Raw genomic sequence first — 17,129 nt, 5'->3', positions numbered from 1 at the left:
TGGTCTTTGAGTCTCTACCGGTGACTCAAGATAAACGGGGAGGGGCCTGTGTAGCCCGTGAGAACTGTCCCAGTCCCCAGGTGAGCGCTAGGGACACAGGAACGACGTGTAGGGTCTACAGGGTAAGCACTCAACACTGGATTATTTTATTTGTTGAATAAAATAACTATAGAGAATGTCGCTACCAGCAGCCACGTCCGCTGACGATCTCTAGGGGGCGAAGCTCCTCCTCAGAACTTCAAATCCAGAATGACCCCGGAACCTTTGTGGCACATTGATGAGGTTGCCACTGGGGAGGGAAGACACGTGGACTCGAATGCTGACAGGCGGGGATCAGAACCAATGAAAAACGCAAGGCATGTACACTGCAGCCAATGATTAGCGGCTGAAGGAGGTGACGGAAGCGGAAATACAAAGAGACGGGGAAGTTCGACAAGCACCAAGCATTGTCAGTACTCTTGTGCTCGTGAAGAGTAGGAGGCGAAGATGTCGGAGCGAAAAGTTTTAAACGTAAGTGTTCTGCGACTAGGGTTTTCGACCTGGGGCGAGACGTCTCGGAGCTCGGGTCCAGGGGGGCTACGTATACCTTTGTCTTCTTCTCCAACGGCCTTCCGTTGGGCGGGGCTCTCTAGACTCCTCCCAATCACTTTCAGTGGAGGGTGGGCCTTCGCTAAGCCTCGAGGCTGGAGTGTACCCAGTCACCTGTGTGGGCGGAGTTTAGGCTATTTACCCAATCACTTCTGATTGGATTTTTAAGGGGATTGTCCTCTAAATCTCTCGGGGGCGGAGGTTCCTTAGGACTTTGTTCTTCGCGGTTACACCTTAGTCTTCAGGAGGCGTACCTCTGTTAAGTCCCGCCCCGCTTGGGGTTCTAGCCCAGCGTGTTCCTTGGAGGGATTAGGCTTTGCTAACCTCTCTTGCCTAACCTCTCTTGCTCGGAAGGGGATCCTTCCAATTGCATCAACTTCTCCCAGTTCTGTTGGGGAAGACTGGGAGTCTTGGGGTGTGGAGCTGGTTTCGGGAAGGCAGGGTTCAGCTTCTGGAGAAGAGCGCTCCGGAATTCTGAGTCCCTGTTCCCCTCTCCAGGAAGGTGTGTGCTTCCGGGAAGGGGGTTGAGCTCCCCAGCCTGGGAGTGTGTAAGCCCAGGATGTTAGGACGAAGTAGAGAACAGACCTCCAGACTGATGGCTCGGAGCCCAGGTTTTCGAGGTCAGGTTGATGCCCCTTACTGTGATTCAGTGCTCTAATGTTTTAAACACCTATATTTGGACTCCAACCCCAGCCAGCCTCAGTGCAATGTGTTGGACTTCGCGTCCAAGAAGGTCCTTCCATCCTGAGGATCCAACTGAGAGCCCAGTTGTTTCCATAACTTACTGATAGATACTTCTGTCCCAGGCACTGCTTGAAGTGTCATATTCATCAAATCTTCTCAGGTGGACAGGTTATGCCATCTTTAGATGAGGAAACTGAGACCCAGAGAGGTTATGTGATAGCCAGAGAGTAGAGCAAACTCAAGACACTCCCTCCCCCAGCTCTGCAACTCTAATCACTATACCACAGTTTCCTAGTCATGTCCCTGGTTCTGAATCCTGGCTCTGCTCTTCACCTTGTGTGATCCTGAGTAGCTGAAACCACCAGAACTCAGCTTCCTCCTCTGTGAAATGGGCACATTTCTTTCTCTGTTTAATAGAGTCTGCAAAAATTCCGTGAGTCAGGGGACATCAAACTCTCTTTGTAGTAGCTGGGGCTCCCCGGCTCGCTCAGCAGTAAAGAATTCCCAGCAGTGCAGGAGATGCAGATTTGATCCCTGAGTGGGGAAGATCCCCTGGAGAAGGAAATGGCAACCCACTCCAGTATTCTTGCCTGGGAAATCCTATGGACAGAGTAACCTGTTGGGCTACGGTCCATGAGGTCACAAAGAATTGGACAAGACTGAGTGACTAAATAATAAAAGTGTACTGCCTGGCACGTAGGATGTGTTCAGAACGCAAAGTACTTTATTTTTGGATTATCATATGTAGTTCTTTTTTCCGTAATCCAAGCTCTCCTTCCCTACATCTCCCATCTCAGGTTCCTATGCAGAAAGAGTTAACACTGCAGGCCTGAGGCTACTGCCCTAGATAGAAAGGCTGGCTTGCAATGCTGGACTCTGGCTGGCTTCTGGGAACTTGAATTTCAGGATGGTTCTCACCATTCACTGAAAAGAATGGCTCCCTGTACTTAAACTGTATAAACAGTGTGATTTGTGCTGAGCATCTGCTCCTCTCCTGGAGTCTGGAATCGTTGTATGCAGCACTGGGCAGATGTGCCTGTACGACGAGCTGCTAGTGAAAACCCTGGGTGCTGTGTTCCCCTGAGCTCCCCTGGGAGACATTTCCCATGTGTTGTCACACTATATCACTGGGGGAATTGACTCCATCAGGAGAAAACCCGGGAGCTTGTACCTGGTCTCCCTGGGCCCTGCCTCATTCACCTTTTTGCCTTTGCTGGTTTTCCTCGTATCCTTTTGCTATTGATGAATAGTAGCCATGAGTACAAGTGTATGAGCCTCCTAGGAGTTCTCTCATCAACACACTGAACCTGGGGGTGGTATTAGGGACCCAGACACAGCTCCCCAGAGCCCCTTCCCTCTGTTTCTGGCCTCCCTTGCACCTGAAAGGAGCTCCCCTGACACTACCTTCCTCCCCACAGAAATACTACCCCCCTGACTTTGACCCATCGAAGATTCCCAAGCTCAAGCTGCCCAAAGATCGGCAATATGTAGTGCGGCTGATGGCCCCCTTCAACATGAGGTGAGTGACCCCTCAGGGCCCTTGCACTGGTCGTGGTGGACAAACCCCATGCCCGGCATCCACAGGGAGCAGCCTGTCCCCAGAGCTCAGACCAGGTCACCAGTCCTGGCTCAGAGATGAGCCCAGTAAGCAGGTGACCTGTCTTTCCTGCCGTTGAGGATCAATCTCCCTGACTGCTCAGAGCTCCCACCCGCTGCCTGAGAGCTCAGTCTTTGGTAGTAGAAGCGTGAGTGTGAGACGGAGTCCTGTACACACATTCACTTCCTCCAGTAGCCCTGTCTGTTCCTGCCCCAGGACTTTTGCACAGGCTGTTCTCTCTGCCTGGCATACAATTCCCTCTGCTCTCACATGGCCAGCTCTTTTTCACCCTCCAAGGCTTGGCTTAAATTTCATCCCCTCAGAACAACCCTCCTGATCCCTCACCCAACCCCATCTATGCTTCCCTCCTCTGCCACTAGTCCCCAGACCTCGTCCTTTGTACCGTCTTGTAATTACCATATCTCACCAATTCCCAGCCCCACATTTCTTCACATCTTTGTACATCTGAAATAAAGTGGTAACCAAAGCCACCTTTGTTAGTGAAGTTCAGCATGTGTTTACATATTACTGATCTACTTGACTTCTCTTTCTCCTTCATGCATTTGTTTTTATTCAGCAGTCATTTATTGGGTACTGCTGAGTGCCAGGGACACTGCGGGGATCAAGACTTGACCCCACAGAGTCCCAGTCTGGTGAGGAGTAGAGATGATAAACAAGTGCTCTGGCATATTCATGAAGAGCATTTGTGGGACACACAGATTGTCACAAGAGAGTGACTAGATGGTGGTGGGAAAGAGGGGAGGGGGCTTTGCTGGGTGATTAGGGAACTATCAGAAGAAATACCAGTGGAACTAGAATATAAGGGTTGGAGGATGTCACAGCCTATGGAAATTGCAATGGTGAAGGCCGACAGGTGGGACTGAGCTGGGGTGTTTGTAGGAACAGCCAGGAGGCCAGCACACGGCCTGGGGAGCACAGGGGCTGAGCAGGAGGGGCTAAGGGAGGGCAGCGTGCCAGAGCTCTGCCTCACTTCGTGTGGCATCTCCCCGAGGGAATCCTCCCTCTGGAGGTCAGGATGCCCCATGAACACCAGGCTGGCTTCTTGGAGTGGGCGACAGGCAAGTCTCACCTAGCTTTGGTCATCTGGGTGCTTTCCAAGAAGACAGGCAGATACTAGTGAGAAGAATGTGCCAGCTAAGGGGAATCCTTATCTACAGTGGGACAGGCTTCTCGGTAGGGAGGGAGCTCCCTGTCCCTGGAGGTATGCAAGTGGTTCTCTGCCAGAATGCTCAAGTGTCCCACCAGCAAGAACCAGGGTACCGAGGTGACTTGAGTCCCTGTCCCTCCCCACAGATGTAAGACATGTGGAGAATACATCTACAAGGGCAAGAAGTTCAATGCTCGCAAGGAAACAGTACAGAATGAGTCCTACCTGGGCCTGCCCATCTTCCGCTTCTACATCAAGTGCACGCGCTGCCTGGCAGAGATCACCTTCAAGGTAAGCAGCCACCCAGGCCGGTCCCTCGTCCACTGGGGGGTCACCACTCCTGTCCCCTCCCTCTAGGGAGATCCCATTTCACCTTCTCCCCAGGAAACAGCAGAAGTTCAAGGAGAAGTTAACAGGAGTGTTAGGCAGAAAACCAAGAAGCAACCTAGATATATAGTAATGAGGTTTGATGGACAGGCTACTGTACATTGGAATTTTTCATGGCTAATAGCAGTCATATTTTTACTTTCATTGTCATCCTAAGGGTAGTATTAAGAACTTGAGGGACTTCCTTGGTGGTCCAGTGGCTAAAACTCTGAGCTTCCAATGCAGGGGGCCTGGATTCCATCCCTGGTCAGGGAACTAGATCCCATATGCTACAACTAAGAGTTTGTATGCTACAACTAAAGGGTTAAAAAAAAAAAGAATTTGGGAAAGAGATAAAGAAAACTTAGTTTTCTCTCCCCATACTTCTGTGATGTTTGAATATCTTTTTGCCAAAAGACTTTTTTCTTCCGTTAAAACATTTGATTTTATTAAAATAAGCAAAAAGTACATTATAAATTATGTTTTAATTATTTACTTTTTAAACACAGTTTTATGAGATATGACTTATATGCCATACAAATCGTTGTTTTAAAATGTATAATTCAGTGGTTTTTAGTATATTCCTAATGTGCTAAATTGCGTTCTCTAATTCCAGGACATTTCTCATCACCCCCAAATTAATAACCTCCATCCCCTCCCCCAGCTCCTGTCAATCACAAATACACTCTGTGTCTCTGGTTTGTCTGTCTGGACATTTCCTATCAAGGAATCACACACTGTGTGGCCCTTTGTGTCTGACTTCTCTCATTGAGCCATCATGTTTTCAAAGTTCAAGAATATTGTAGCAAGTATCAGTGCCTCTCTCCTCTTTAAAGCTGAGTAATATTCCACTGTGTGGCTGGATCACATTTTGTCTACTCATTAGCTAATAGACAGGTTGTCTCCAGAAAAATGTTTTCTTTACCTACGTTGTGAAGTATGTATATATTTAGATATTAATAAATACACATTAATTTTTTAAAGTTTAGAAAAGCTGTGGCAGAATGTTATAAATTGGCTTTCTAATGAAGAATTTCAGCTGATGAATTAACTAGGATTACATATTATGTTTGTGTGTCTGTGAGCATGTGGTAAAAACAGAACTCCAGCAGTACTGTAAGATAAACACTGGAAAATTGGTTGACTACTCTTCTTTGCCCAGCCAGTCACCAGGAATAGAAACACTTATAACAGTTTCCTGCATGGTTTTCAAAAAATGTGCTCTGGATACACGTGCACACAAGGATCACTCTCCTTGCTCTTTCTTTTAAACAGTAAATATCTTATTTTGGAGTAGTTTCAGATTTATAGAGAAGTCGCAAAGATAGCAGAGAGTTCCCATCTGCCCCTCACCATCTTCCTCTCCTGTTAATATCTTCCATTTCTACATTGTATCTGCCACAATAAGAAACCAACACAGAATTGTTAGATTGCTACTTTTAACCAAATTCCAGACATGACACAAATTTCAATTTTTCCACTAATGTCACCTTTCTGTTCCAGAGTCTCATCCAGGATACTGTGTTATATATTGCTTCTCTGTTTTATAAACACAAATAGGACCATGCTTTATACATAGTCAATGTGTAATTTATAATCAAAGGAAGGTCAAGTGCACATGTGTGCACATACACATACAGAAAGGATTTGTGCAGGGTCTTCCCTGGTGGATCAGTGGTTAAGAGTCTGCACTTCTCACTGCACAGAGCATGGGTTCGTTCCTTGGTCAGGGAACAAAGATCCCGCATGTGATGCCGTGTGGACAAAACATTAAAAAAAAAAAAAGATTTATGCAGAGACCCAGAAACTTATTTGCAAACATATGGAGGGTGAAGGTCAGCAGAGGGACAGTGGGCAGGTGGAGGAGGATCTGAAAATCCATGCTAGGGAGTTCAGCAATTCTGTGAAAGGGGACAGGAGCACTGGAAAGAAAGAACTGTGTTCACCAAAGCAATAAGACAGGAAAAAGAATCAGTGTTAAGAGGTATGAAACAGGGAAAGAAGGTGTTGCAGGCTGCTAGCCACTGTTCAGCAGAAGCTTTTATGCTCAGAGACATAGGAGCTGACGTCTGCCCGTCCTTCCTCCCAGACAGACCCTGAAAACACAGACTACACCATGGAGCATGGAGCCACGAGGAACTTCCAGGCTGAGAAGCTCCTGGAGGAGGAGGAGAAGAGGGTGCAGAAGGAGCGCGAGGACGAGGAGCTGAACAACCCCATGAAGGTAAGTCAGGCACCGCCTGTGCGCATGCATGCGTGTGTGTGTGTGTGAGTGAGTGAGTATGTGTGTGTGTGTGAGTGAGTGTGTGTGTGTGTGTGTGTGAGTATGTGTGTGTGTGTGAGTGAGTATGTGTGTGTGCACGCCTGTGTGTGGGTGCTGATGGAGTCGATTCCCCTTCCTGCTTAACCCTCCAGGCAGGGTGTTGGGGTGGGGAGAATGGTCAGTAGAATTCTAAGATGTCCCTAAGACCCCTACCTCCTAGTCACACATGCTGTGTAGTCCCAGGACTGCGTATACACGGCTCTTACTCCCATGATCAAGTTAAAATTAAACTATGGCCCAGATGACCCCACGCAAAGGGGATTGCCCAGAACGGGCCTGACCTATCACCTGAGTCCCTTAACCTGGGTCTAGAGTCCGAGACGGAGGGAGTCTTTTTTTTTTTTTTTTAACTTATATTATTTTTACTTAGTGACGGAGCCAGGCTGGAAGTCCAGGCCGCCTGGTTCCAGTACTGACTAGCCACGTGGTCTTGGGTGATCTCTTCCCCTTCTCCAAGCTTCAGTGTTCTGAGCCATGCAGTGGGTGCAGCCAAGGGACCAGGCGCTGTGGATCCAGGGCCTGGGGTTGAGGGTTCCTTCCCTTGCCCATGGTGACGCCCCAAGGTCAGGCAGGCCATGCAGGGTGGCAGAGGGGGTTGAGTTGCAGCGCCCTCAGCCGCACGTCCGTGCCCGGGTCCCCACCAGGTGCTGGAGAACAGAACTAAGGACTCCAAGCTGGAGATGGAGGTCCTGGAGAACCTGCAGGAGCTCAAAGACCTGAACCAGCGGCAGGCCCACGTGGACTTCGAGGCCATGCTGCGGCAGCACCGCCTGTCAGAGGAGGAGCGGCAGAGGCAGGAGCAGGAGGAGGATGAGCGGGAGACGGCGTGAGTGGGACACTGGGGCCAGAGGGGGCCGGGGTGCCCACCCACCTCCCAGCCTTTGCAGTGCCCTTCCCTCTGCGTGGAATCCTGCTTCCCGATCTTTGCATGGCTCCCATCTTGGGGAGGCCTTCCCCATATCCCACTCCCCACCTTGTTTTCTCTCTTGTGGCATCTGTGTCAGGGTCCCCAGGACCACCCCCAGGTTCAGTGCTTAATTAGAATGAAAAATTACAGGGAAAAATCAACAGCAGGAAAAGGCATGGGGCAGGGTTGGGGGATTGGGCACAAAATTTCAGAGTCTTCTGCCTGTCATGAGATGGGCTTAATTCCCCCAAAAAGAGACGTGATGGCGTGAATGAGGTGTAGTCCCTGGGGAGGCCTAGCCTGGGGTTCTCACTGGGGGCCAGTCACGCAGGTGCCTGCCCAACTTGGCTGAGCCCCCAGACTCCAGGAGGAGAGTGCATCCCTTGTTTGCCCAGATAGTGTTGGGGCAGGGAGCCTCCCATCAGTAGCAGGAAGCCCCAGAGTCCAGGGCCAGTTGCCCCTGAGGGCTGGCCTGGTAAGCCAGCCTTTCCGAGGCTTTGGCCTCAGGCCTGCTGTGTCTGGCCATGCTTCTGCAGGGCACCTCCCACTTTCTGGAACCTTCTTGCTGATTCACCCCTTTCCTGATATGTCTTCTGTCCTTCCTCACCTAAAATCTGAACAGGGACTTGGTTTGGCTTCTGCATGCAGGGCCTGGAAGGGAGTTGGGCACAGAGTAGGTGGACAGCCAGTGCTGTTGGGTTGGCAGGTCAGTGAGACCGGGATTAGCAGTGAGAGAAGTCTGCGTTCACTGAGCCCGTTTTGGATATGGGCACTGTTCTGAGTTTGAGTTTGGACCCACCATTATGGTGGTCGAGGGAACTGGGGTGTAAGGAGACGTACACACAGCCCTGCCTGAGGTCCCCCAGCTGGGGTTCAAATCAAGGCAGGCTGGTTCCAGCCTCCAAGTGCTTAACCACCCCACTGGGTTCAGTGGACAAAGAACTGTTTTTTTAAGATATTTGTTCACCCCCATCCCCTACTTAGTGAAGCTAGGAAAGGAAAGCCAGGTGCCTCATTGTGTGGGGGGTCCTGGTCACTGTTCCCCCAAAAAAGCATGTCCCCAAGTTCCATGTTCCTTCCTGCAGGGCGCTAGTGGAGGAATCAAGGAAAAGAAGACTCCTTGAAGACTCGGACTCAGAGGAGGACACCACCCCCACCCAGCCCCAGCCAGCCCTCCGGCCCAACCCCACTGCCATCCTGGACGAGGTGAGTGGGGCCACCTGGATTCCCACATGCTCTCAGGTGGAGCAGGGACAGGGTAAGCCAGGCTTGGCTTAACTTTGTCTCGAAAGGCCACAGACAGCCCAGGCCATAGTGCTCAACACCACTGTTGTAGCACTAAACAGCTGTGGATTGTGTACAAATAAGTAGGCATGGCCATGTGCCAGGAAAACTTTATTTACAAAGACGGGTTGCAGCCCTCCAGGACTGTGAGGTTTTCTTTTTATTTCTATTATTTTTTTATTGGAGCATAATTACTTTACAGTGTTGTGTTAACTTCTGTTGCACAACAGCGTGAATCAGCTGTATGTATACGTGTATCCCCTCACTCCCATCCCACCCCTCTAGGCCATCACACAGCACCAAGATGAGCTCCCTGTGTTGCACAGCAGCTTCCCACTAGCTATCCATTTTACACATGGTAGTGTATATATGTCAGTGCCTCTCTCCCAATTCGACCCACTCTCTCCTTTGCCTTACTTGTGCCCACTAGTCCGTTCTCTATGTCTGCCACTCTGTTCCTGCCCTGCAAATCCACGGCTGTAGTTTTCCACCCCTTCTCCAGCTGCAGAAACAAGGAGACTCGCTGGATTTAGAGACCTCAGGCAGATGTTGATTTCTCAGGCACTCAACAGTCCTGGGCTGGACTCCGGGGCAGCCCTGTTTCATGCAGTCATTTCAGGGATCCAGGGCTCCTCGCTTCTCCTAGTTCTGCCCTGTCCTGGAGGATGGCTGCCAGCTCTGTGGTCGCAGCTGGCTCAGAGCACCCTGGGGTTCCGGCGGCAGGAAGGCGGAGGGGGTGTGGAGGAGTACCTGCCAGTGCCTGGAGGCCCAGGTTCAGATGCCACCCACACCCACTCCCCTGGAATGTGGAGTCCCAGTGGCTGGACATAGTCATGTGGCCGCCTTGAACTGCAAGGGAGGCTAGGAGCTGCCCGTCCTATTATTAGCAGAAGGGAAAAAGAGGGTTGTGGGGGTGGGGGGTAGGAGATTGTCTGGCATTTTTCACCACAGCTGTCTTATCCAAGGTGATTGAGGCCACTCTGGTTAATCGAAAGAGGGGCTTAAAATGGGAAATGGTAAACAATGCAGAGACCCCAGAAACTTTATTATAACTTAAAACATGTTCCCGGTCTGTATTAGTTAAATACCAGTCCAGCCACTGGACAGGACCCAAAGTAACAGCAGTCTCAACTGCATAGAAGTTACTTTTCTATCAAATAACAGTTGTACATGGCCGTGCTGAACAGGGAATATGGACCCTGGTGTCCGGGGCATCCTCCACCTCATTGTCCTGCCATCCCCAGGATGATGCCCTCAATGCAGGGCAGCTCACACTGGCCAGTGGGAAGGGCTGGGGACAGGGGAGGACATTAAGGGTAACAATACCTTTGGTTGAGCAGATCCTTCTGCTCACACCCCATTGGTCAGAACTGAACCACCTGCCCACATCCTGATGCAAAGGGTTCTGGGAAATGTAGTCTTTCACGGGGCAGCCATGTTCAAGCCATGAATTCTGAAGAGGATGGGTTTGGGGGTCATGCACTCTCACTTGTCAACCTTTTGATGTAGAACCAAGATATTTTCCTTGAGCCTGCATCCCCTGATCAGAGTTCTCTCTCTGTCTTTCTTGCATAATCCACCCTCAGAATTCACCTAAAATTTCCTCTTTGTTTATTTCTTTCAAGTGGAATAAGAGATTGAAAGTTCTTTGAAAGCAATATGGCCTTGTATGATTTTTCCCCCCACTCTTTTCTTTTAAGTCTATTTTATTATTTTATTTTGGCAGCACTACACAGCATGTGGGATCTTAGTTCCCCCACCAGGGATTGAACCTGTGCCCCCTGCAGTGGAAACATGAAGCCCTAACCACTGGTCCACCAGGGCGTCCCCCCCCCAGTCTTTTGTTGTTGCCGCTGCTTATTTGTTTATTTTTGGCTGCCCTGGGTCTTCAGTGCCACAGGCGGGCTTTCTCTAGTTGTGGCTAGTGGGGTGTACTCTCTAGTTTCAGCGCGAGGTCTTCTCATTACTGTGGCTTCTCTTCTTTTGGAGCACAGGCTCGAGGACGCATGAGCTAAGTAGTTGTGGTGCACAGGCTCAGTTGTCCCTTGAGATGTGAGATATTCCCAGACCTGGGATCGATCTGTGTTCTCTGCATTGGCAGGCAGATTCTTGACCCCTGGACCATCAGGGAAGTCCTCCCCCGATGACCCAGTGGTTAAGTTAGGTTACTATAGTCTTGGATAACTATTAAGTCTTTTCTGGTTATCTTGCTTGTAGCTAATTTGATAGTGGACTTTCTTGTTTTGTTATGCATTACACAGATTTCACCGTTAACTTTACAGAAGAATCTGTCTTTTCACCCCTCTGTCCCCTGGGTTTAGTTTAATGGTAACCCATGATGGTGTTTGACAAAAAGTGAAGGACAGAAATTGATTCCACCAGTCAGTTCAGTGGTGCCAGATGAGCAAGCTTCGCCTGGGACCGCCAGTCTCTCTGTTACCCCAGTGGACAGCGTCTGTCCTGGTCACCACACAGGGGGAATGCAGTGTGACCACTGTGTCCCCCTCCTCCCCCTGCCCCCACCCCAGCTGTGCCAGCCCCCTCAGATGGGTCAGGCTCAGTCCACATCACGTTCTCGCTTGCTGACTTCTCTGTGTCTGACTTCAGCACCAGGTTCCTCCCCTGACCACCTGATGGACAGCAGCTGTCCCCTTCCCCCAGCCCCACGCTGTCACATCGCCCTGACTTCTTTCTTTCCCATCACTGATTAAGACGATGGTGTCCTGGGACTTCCTTGGAGGTCCAGTGGTTAAGACTCCATGCTCCCAGTGCAGGGGGCATGTTTTCCATCCCTGGTCAGGAAGCTAGATCCCACATACCGCACAGCCGAAAAAACAAAGATGATGGTGGTTGTCTTGACCATCTACTTGCTTGTCCACCCTCTCTCCTCCCCAGATGGTGAGCTCTGTGAAGGCAGCCCCCTGCCGTCGTGCTCCCCCTGCACCCCCAACCCCAGCAGGGCCTCTTGCTTCTAGTGGTTTCCAGTTCCTGTATTTAAACATCAAACATAAAAGGGGTCCCTTCTGATAAGATTGAAGAGCTGGATGTGGACTGAGCCCCCTTCTGCCTCCCCCTAACTAGTTCCCTCCCCCTCACTAGGCACCGGGGAGGTGCCTGCATCCCCATTCATTCCCTCAAGCATGTTGATTGAATACCTGCTACAGACAAGATCGGGTATGTTCAGGGTGGTATGGCTGTAGACTGAGCTCCTGCTACAGACTCAGCAGTGAACAGGCAGGACCGCGCAGTAGCTGGGGAGGCTGCTAGTAAAGCAGTGGAGGCACTGTGGACACAGACGTGCGGCTTTCACTCGAGCTGGAAGTGAGAGGAGAGGCGTCTCGGGGTTGCCGATACTTGAGATGGGGACTGAAGGATGAGTAGGAGTTCACCAGGTGATCTCGAAACAAAGGGGGTGTTCCAGGTGGAGGGAACATGGTGGGTACAGATGTGGAGGTGAGCAACCTCAGTGTATGTGATTTAGGAAGTGTAAGGGTAGGGGGTAAGGCATAGAAAATTGGCAGAGGCCTTGAGTACCAAGCTTAGGGCAGTGGGGAGCCACAGAGGAGTTTAGAGCAGTGGAGTGAGGGCTAGTCAGCACCGCAGGGGGCGTGGGGCTGGTAAAGATCCTGGCTCAGCTGGGGACTGAGAGCAGGGAGGCCAGAGAAGGGACAGACCAGAGGCAGATCACCCAGTCACATCCCACATCCCCCACCCCCACAGACCCCGAAAGCCAAGAGGAAGGCAGAGAGCTGGGAGCGCAGCGTGGGTGCCCTTGGCAGCAGGCCCCAGCTGTCGGGCCTGGTTGTGAAGAAAACAGGCCTGGACAGCATCATCCGTCGACGAAGAGCCCCGCCCCTCCCAGGTAGGTCAGTCCCTTAGCTGCGTGCAGTGCCTCAGGCAGCCACCGGGTGGTGCTGTTGTGCTGAGAGGGGCGGCAGGGTGAGGCGTGTCCCCCAACTAGGGTTGAGGCTAGTAGGGCTGTTTTAATTTTTTGTTTTAATTAAGAGGAGCAAGCTGTCGTTTAGTCGCTAAGTCGTGTCTGACTCTTTCACGACCCCGTGGACGTAGCCCTACAGGCTCCTCTGTCCATGGATTTCTGAGGCAAGAATACTGAAGTGCGTTGCCATTTCCTTCTCCAGGGGATCTTCCTTACCCAGGTATCGAACCCACAGCTCCTGCTTGGCAGGCAGATTTTTTACCACTGAGGCACCAGGGAAGCCCAAAAGGAGCCAGTGCTTGCTTTTAAAACCCCATTCAGAGGCCTGTAGGATAAATTGTCTGATCTCATGGCTGCCCATACCCCATACATGGACAGTGGCCCCAGCCTCCCAGGTTGGGTCCTGGGCATCCACCTCGTGGCTGTTGTGTCACCGATGCTGTGTGTGGCCCCCGGGCCCTAGGGAGGAGGGGAATTAGGGTGAGGTGGGCCCTGTGAGGTGGAAAGAGCAGGAACCCTCATGCCTCCGTGTGCTTGTCCCGTGTCTTGGTCCAGGGCCCTCACCCCTGCCCTGAGCCTGAGCTTCCTGTCCTGGAAGATGCTGGTGATAGCAGGATCAGCTTCATGGGTCCTCAGAAGGTTTGGGGCCGGTTCCCTGAGATGCTCCAAGTCCTGGCGCCCAGCGAGCCTTACAGATGCGTGACCATGTTTATCAAAACAGTTACTACTCCATTTGTCAGATGAGGAGACTGAGGCCCAGAGAGGTGGAGCCACTTGCCCAGAACCATACAGCTGGGGTGAGTGGTGGAACCAAGGTCCACCCCTCTTCATCACCATGGTACTCAGCTTCACTTGGGACCTGGAGCATTTTTATTTTATGCACCCCCAGCAGGGCGCCTGTGTCCACCTGGGTCCAATTTCAGAAGTGGAGCTGCTGGGTCAAGGGGTGTGCGGGTTTAAACTGTGATAGGTCCGCCAGATACTTTCCAGAAAGGCTGCATACAAGCAGTTATGGCCAGTCCTGTTCTTCTGGCCTCCCCTAGGCTCGGCCTGCCTGCAACTGTCCCAAGGTGACTGCTAGCTCTTGCCTCTCCTCCAGGTGCAATGAAGAACGGTCAGGCAGCTGGCCCAGTGCCCCAGATGCCCAGCACGTCCTCCCTGAGCCAGCTGGGTGTGTATTCTGACAGTGAGGACAGCAGCGGCAGCAACTGAGGCCCCCTGCCCTTCCCTGGTCAAGGTCACAGCCAGCTGCAGCCGTGGTCCGGGCCAGAGGCCTTGGAACCAAGCAGAATCATAGCTGGACAACCGGGAACGCCCGCCGAAGCTGGCAGGGCGAGCGAGGACTTCAGCTGAGGGACTCAGTTTTCTTCCTGTCCTCCCGCCCTCTGGAGCTCAGGTCCCCAGGTCACACTGCAACATCCTGGAGCAGCTTCAAGGTCATCTCTGTGACAGTCCCTGAGAGGCCAGCCATGCTTTGGGCACGGGCCGGGCCCACCCATCACCCTGGCTGGGCTCCATCCCTTTCCACCACAGAACCATCTGGAACCAGTGGAAAGAACCTGCTGATGGCCTGGGCGCCTTCCCTCTGTCAGTGTCTGAGAAGGGGATGTCAGAAGCACACAGCCTAGGCAGTCCTGGACCCGTGCCTCTCAGAAACCACCAGCTAATAAATGCTCATTATTTCATAGGCTCAGTTTGGGGCTCATTTGTAGAAAGGTGATAGTCAGGAGACCAGCGAGTCTGACTGCAAACCTCCTGTTCTTTCAAGGTTGCCGGATTCTACCTCACGTAATCCCCTCTGACTGCAGTGTTTTCTAGTTGAAGGTCCTGTGCCCCCACCAGACGCTTCTGCAGGCTGTGCGTACAGTGTGTGCTCTGCCACTTCAGTCGTGTCCCACTCTTTGTGACTATGGACTGTAGCCCGCCAGGCTCCTCTGTCCATGGGATTCTCCAGGCAAGAATACTGGAGTAGGTTGCCATGCCCTCTTCCAGGGGATCTTCCTGACTCAGGGATCGAACCTTAGTCTCCTGTGGCTCCTGAGTTGCAGGCGGACTAGAACCACCTGGGAAGCCCACTCACAATCTAATGAACCTCCATCTCCTCTCTCCCGCCCTTCCTGGGGTCACTGACATCAGCCCTTCTCTCACACACACACATACATACAGGCTTTCATTCAGCATTTGAATAAAGAGGCTTTGTGGTTTGCAATGTCAGAGTTTGTGGGGTGAGACACACACCCCCGCCCCCCCCGCCCCGCCGCTGCCACATTGGGGATCTGCTTTCCTACAACAATTTCCCTGCTTAGGGATTGTACAGAGAGGTGAACCAGGGTCCTGCTAGGGCTTCCAATGGGGGCTCAGGGGCTTCACATCAAGGCTCTGAGGCTGCAGAGATGGCCAGGGAAGCCTGGTTCCCAAGCCTTGACAGTGGGGCTTGGGGCAGGCCTACCACACTGGCAGCTAGTAAGAACTGGTGCCTCGTGCACCTCAACAGCGTTGTGTTTATGGCTTAACGTTGGATGCCTCAGGGGTGTTTGCACGATGGAAATCAGCAGAGCTGCAGGAGCCGGTTGCCAAGCCTGGCCGGACACCACTGCCCGTCTCCCCCAGCTCCGCATCCTGCTGTCAGTGCCTGAGATGTAGGCCTTCAGAGGCTCTGGGTAAAGACAGATCATCCAGGGACTTCTGCAGCGGTCCAGTGTTAGCACTCGGCACTTTCATTGCTGAGGGCCCGGGTTCAATCCCTGGTTGGGGAACTAAGATGCCATAAACTGTGCAGTGTGACCAAAATTTAAAAATAAATTAGAAAGAAATGAATAAGTCTAGCTTAAGTAGTTGTGAAAAGATACTGGGTTAGGAGCTCTCTGGCTCATTTTTTAAAATTATTTTATTTATTTGGGCGATCAGGTCTTAGTTGCGGTGCATGAGCTTAGTTGCCCTGAGGCATGTGGGATCTTGGCTCCCCAACCAGGGATCAAACCCTCATACCCTACATGGAAGGCAGATTCTTAACCACTGGACAACCAGGGAAATTCCTCATTTTGATTGATTCTTTCAGACTGTTTCTGAAATTCCCATTGCTCTCAATTCACTGCAGTTTTTGCCATGTATGTGCACCATCTGTTATTTACTTAGTATTATTTACTTAGTATTATTAAATGTTAACCTAACTTCATCCTAAGACACAGGTCGCCAAACTACAATCCACAGGCTAAATCTGGCCTGTGGCCTGTCTTTGTAAATAAAGTTTTATTGGCACACCAACACACCTATTTGTGTGTATGTCGCCCATGACTGCCTTTGCTCCCTGGTGGCAGAGGTGAGTGGTTAAGACTGATTCTGTGACCTACAAAGCCACGATAGGTACTCTCAGGTACCATGATAGGATAAACAAATGATACTAGAGGTGGTGCTAACAGTGATGCGATTAAAGCAGGATAGGAACGTTATGATGGGGCTGCCTTAGGAGTTATATGTGTACTGCCTGTGGCTCCCTGTATTGGTTACCTAATGCTGTGTAACAAATGATCCCCAAATTTAGCAGCTTAAACAGGAATCTGGGTGTGGTTTCACTGGGTTCTTGGCTTCAGAGTCCATCACAGATGCAGCTGAGATGTTGGCCAGGGTTGGGGTTTCATCTTAAGGCCTGACTGGGGAAGGATCCACTTCCAAGTTCACCCATGTGGCTGTTGGCAGAATTCACTTTTCAGCAGAGGCCACCCTCAGTTCCCTGCCTGCATAGACCTCTCCAATGGCTGGCCTCCTAAGGAGGAGAGTCTGCTAGAAGTGACAGCCCATCACCATTGCCATGTTCTGCTGGTTGGAAGCAGCCACACAGCGCCACTCCCCCATGTTCCAGGGGAGCTGCTCACATGCTGGGTGCGACCACCAGGAGGCTGGGGTAATGGGGGGCACCCATGGTGGCTGAGGCCAAAACACCCGAGGGTCTACCTGCAGACCCCTCAGGCTTTGCAAGGGTCTGTGTGTCCCTGGCACCTGAGGCCATTCTTGTATTTTGTAGGTGTTCATTGAATGTGTGTGGCCTGAGTGGGTGTCTCCTCATTCACTGAGGAGGAAATTGAGGCCCAGGGAACCACATGTTTCTGCCCGCTCTCTGCCGCCCTTCCCTTTCCACCATGCTGGAATTATTTCATTCCTATTTTTCCGGCAGGGCTTTACGCTTTGTTCTCCCACCCATGTCCTGAAAACAGTTTGGCTCTCAGCCCCCAATTGCCTTGCTGGGTTTTCCAGGGTAGAGTGGGCAGAGGGACTGCA

The 17,129-nt window shown here is 51.5% G+C and overlaps 1 protein-coding gene across 2 annotated transcripts; it reads left to right on the top strand.

Moving 5' to 3' along the window:
• The first annotated feature begins 421 nt into the window (after positions 1–421).
• On the top strand, positions 422–15,192 carry YJU2 (YJU2 splicing factor homolog). Of its 2 annotated transcripts, none has more exons than XM_052643745.1 (8): positions 422–510; positions 2,691–2,791; positions 4,184–4,328; positions 6,493–6,627; positions 7,371–7,552; positions 8,719–8,839; positions 12,638–12,779; positions 13,954–15,192. In XM_052643745.1, exons 1-8 carry the CDS (start codon positions 487–489, stop codon positions 14,064–14,066), a joined length of 963 nt encoding a protein of 320 aa, XP_052499705.1. In that variant the 5' UTR covers positions 422–486; the 3' UTR covers positions 14,067–15,192. The 2 variants fall into 2 exon arrangements, with proteins under 2 accessions (XP_052499705.1, XP_052499706.1); XM_052643746.1 differs by lacking the exon at positions 13,954–15,192 and adding an exon at positions 13,410–13,449.
• Positions 15,193–17,129: the final 1,937 nt, after the last annotated feature.

Source organism: Budorcas taxicolor, chromosome 7 (genome assembly GCF_023091745.1).
Source record: "Budorcas taxicolor isolate Tak-1 chromosome 7, Takin1.1, whole genome shotgun sequence".
In the NCBI taxonomy this organism is placed as follows: Eukaryota; Metazoa; Chordata; class Mammalia; order Artiodactyla; family Bovidae; genus Budorcas; species Budorcas taxicolor.
The sequence above is the reverse complement of the archived record's forward strand: the minus strand, read 5'-3'. Positions and strand labels throughout refer to the sequence as shown.

Coding starts and splice junctions, on each gene's coding strand:
- YJU2 (XM_052643745.1), top strand. CDS start 487: ATGTCGGAGCGAAAAGTTTTAAAC. Junction 4,329..6,492: donor TGGCAGAGATCACCTTCAAG/GTAAGCAGCCAC, acceptor CCTTCCTCCCAG/ACAGACCCTGAAAACACAGA. Junction 7,553..8,718: donor GAGGATGAGCGGGAGACGGC/GTGAGTGGGACA, acceptor TCCTTCCTGCAG/GGCGCTAGTGGAGGAATCAA.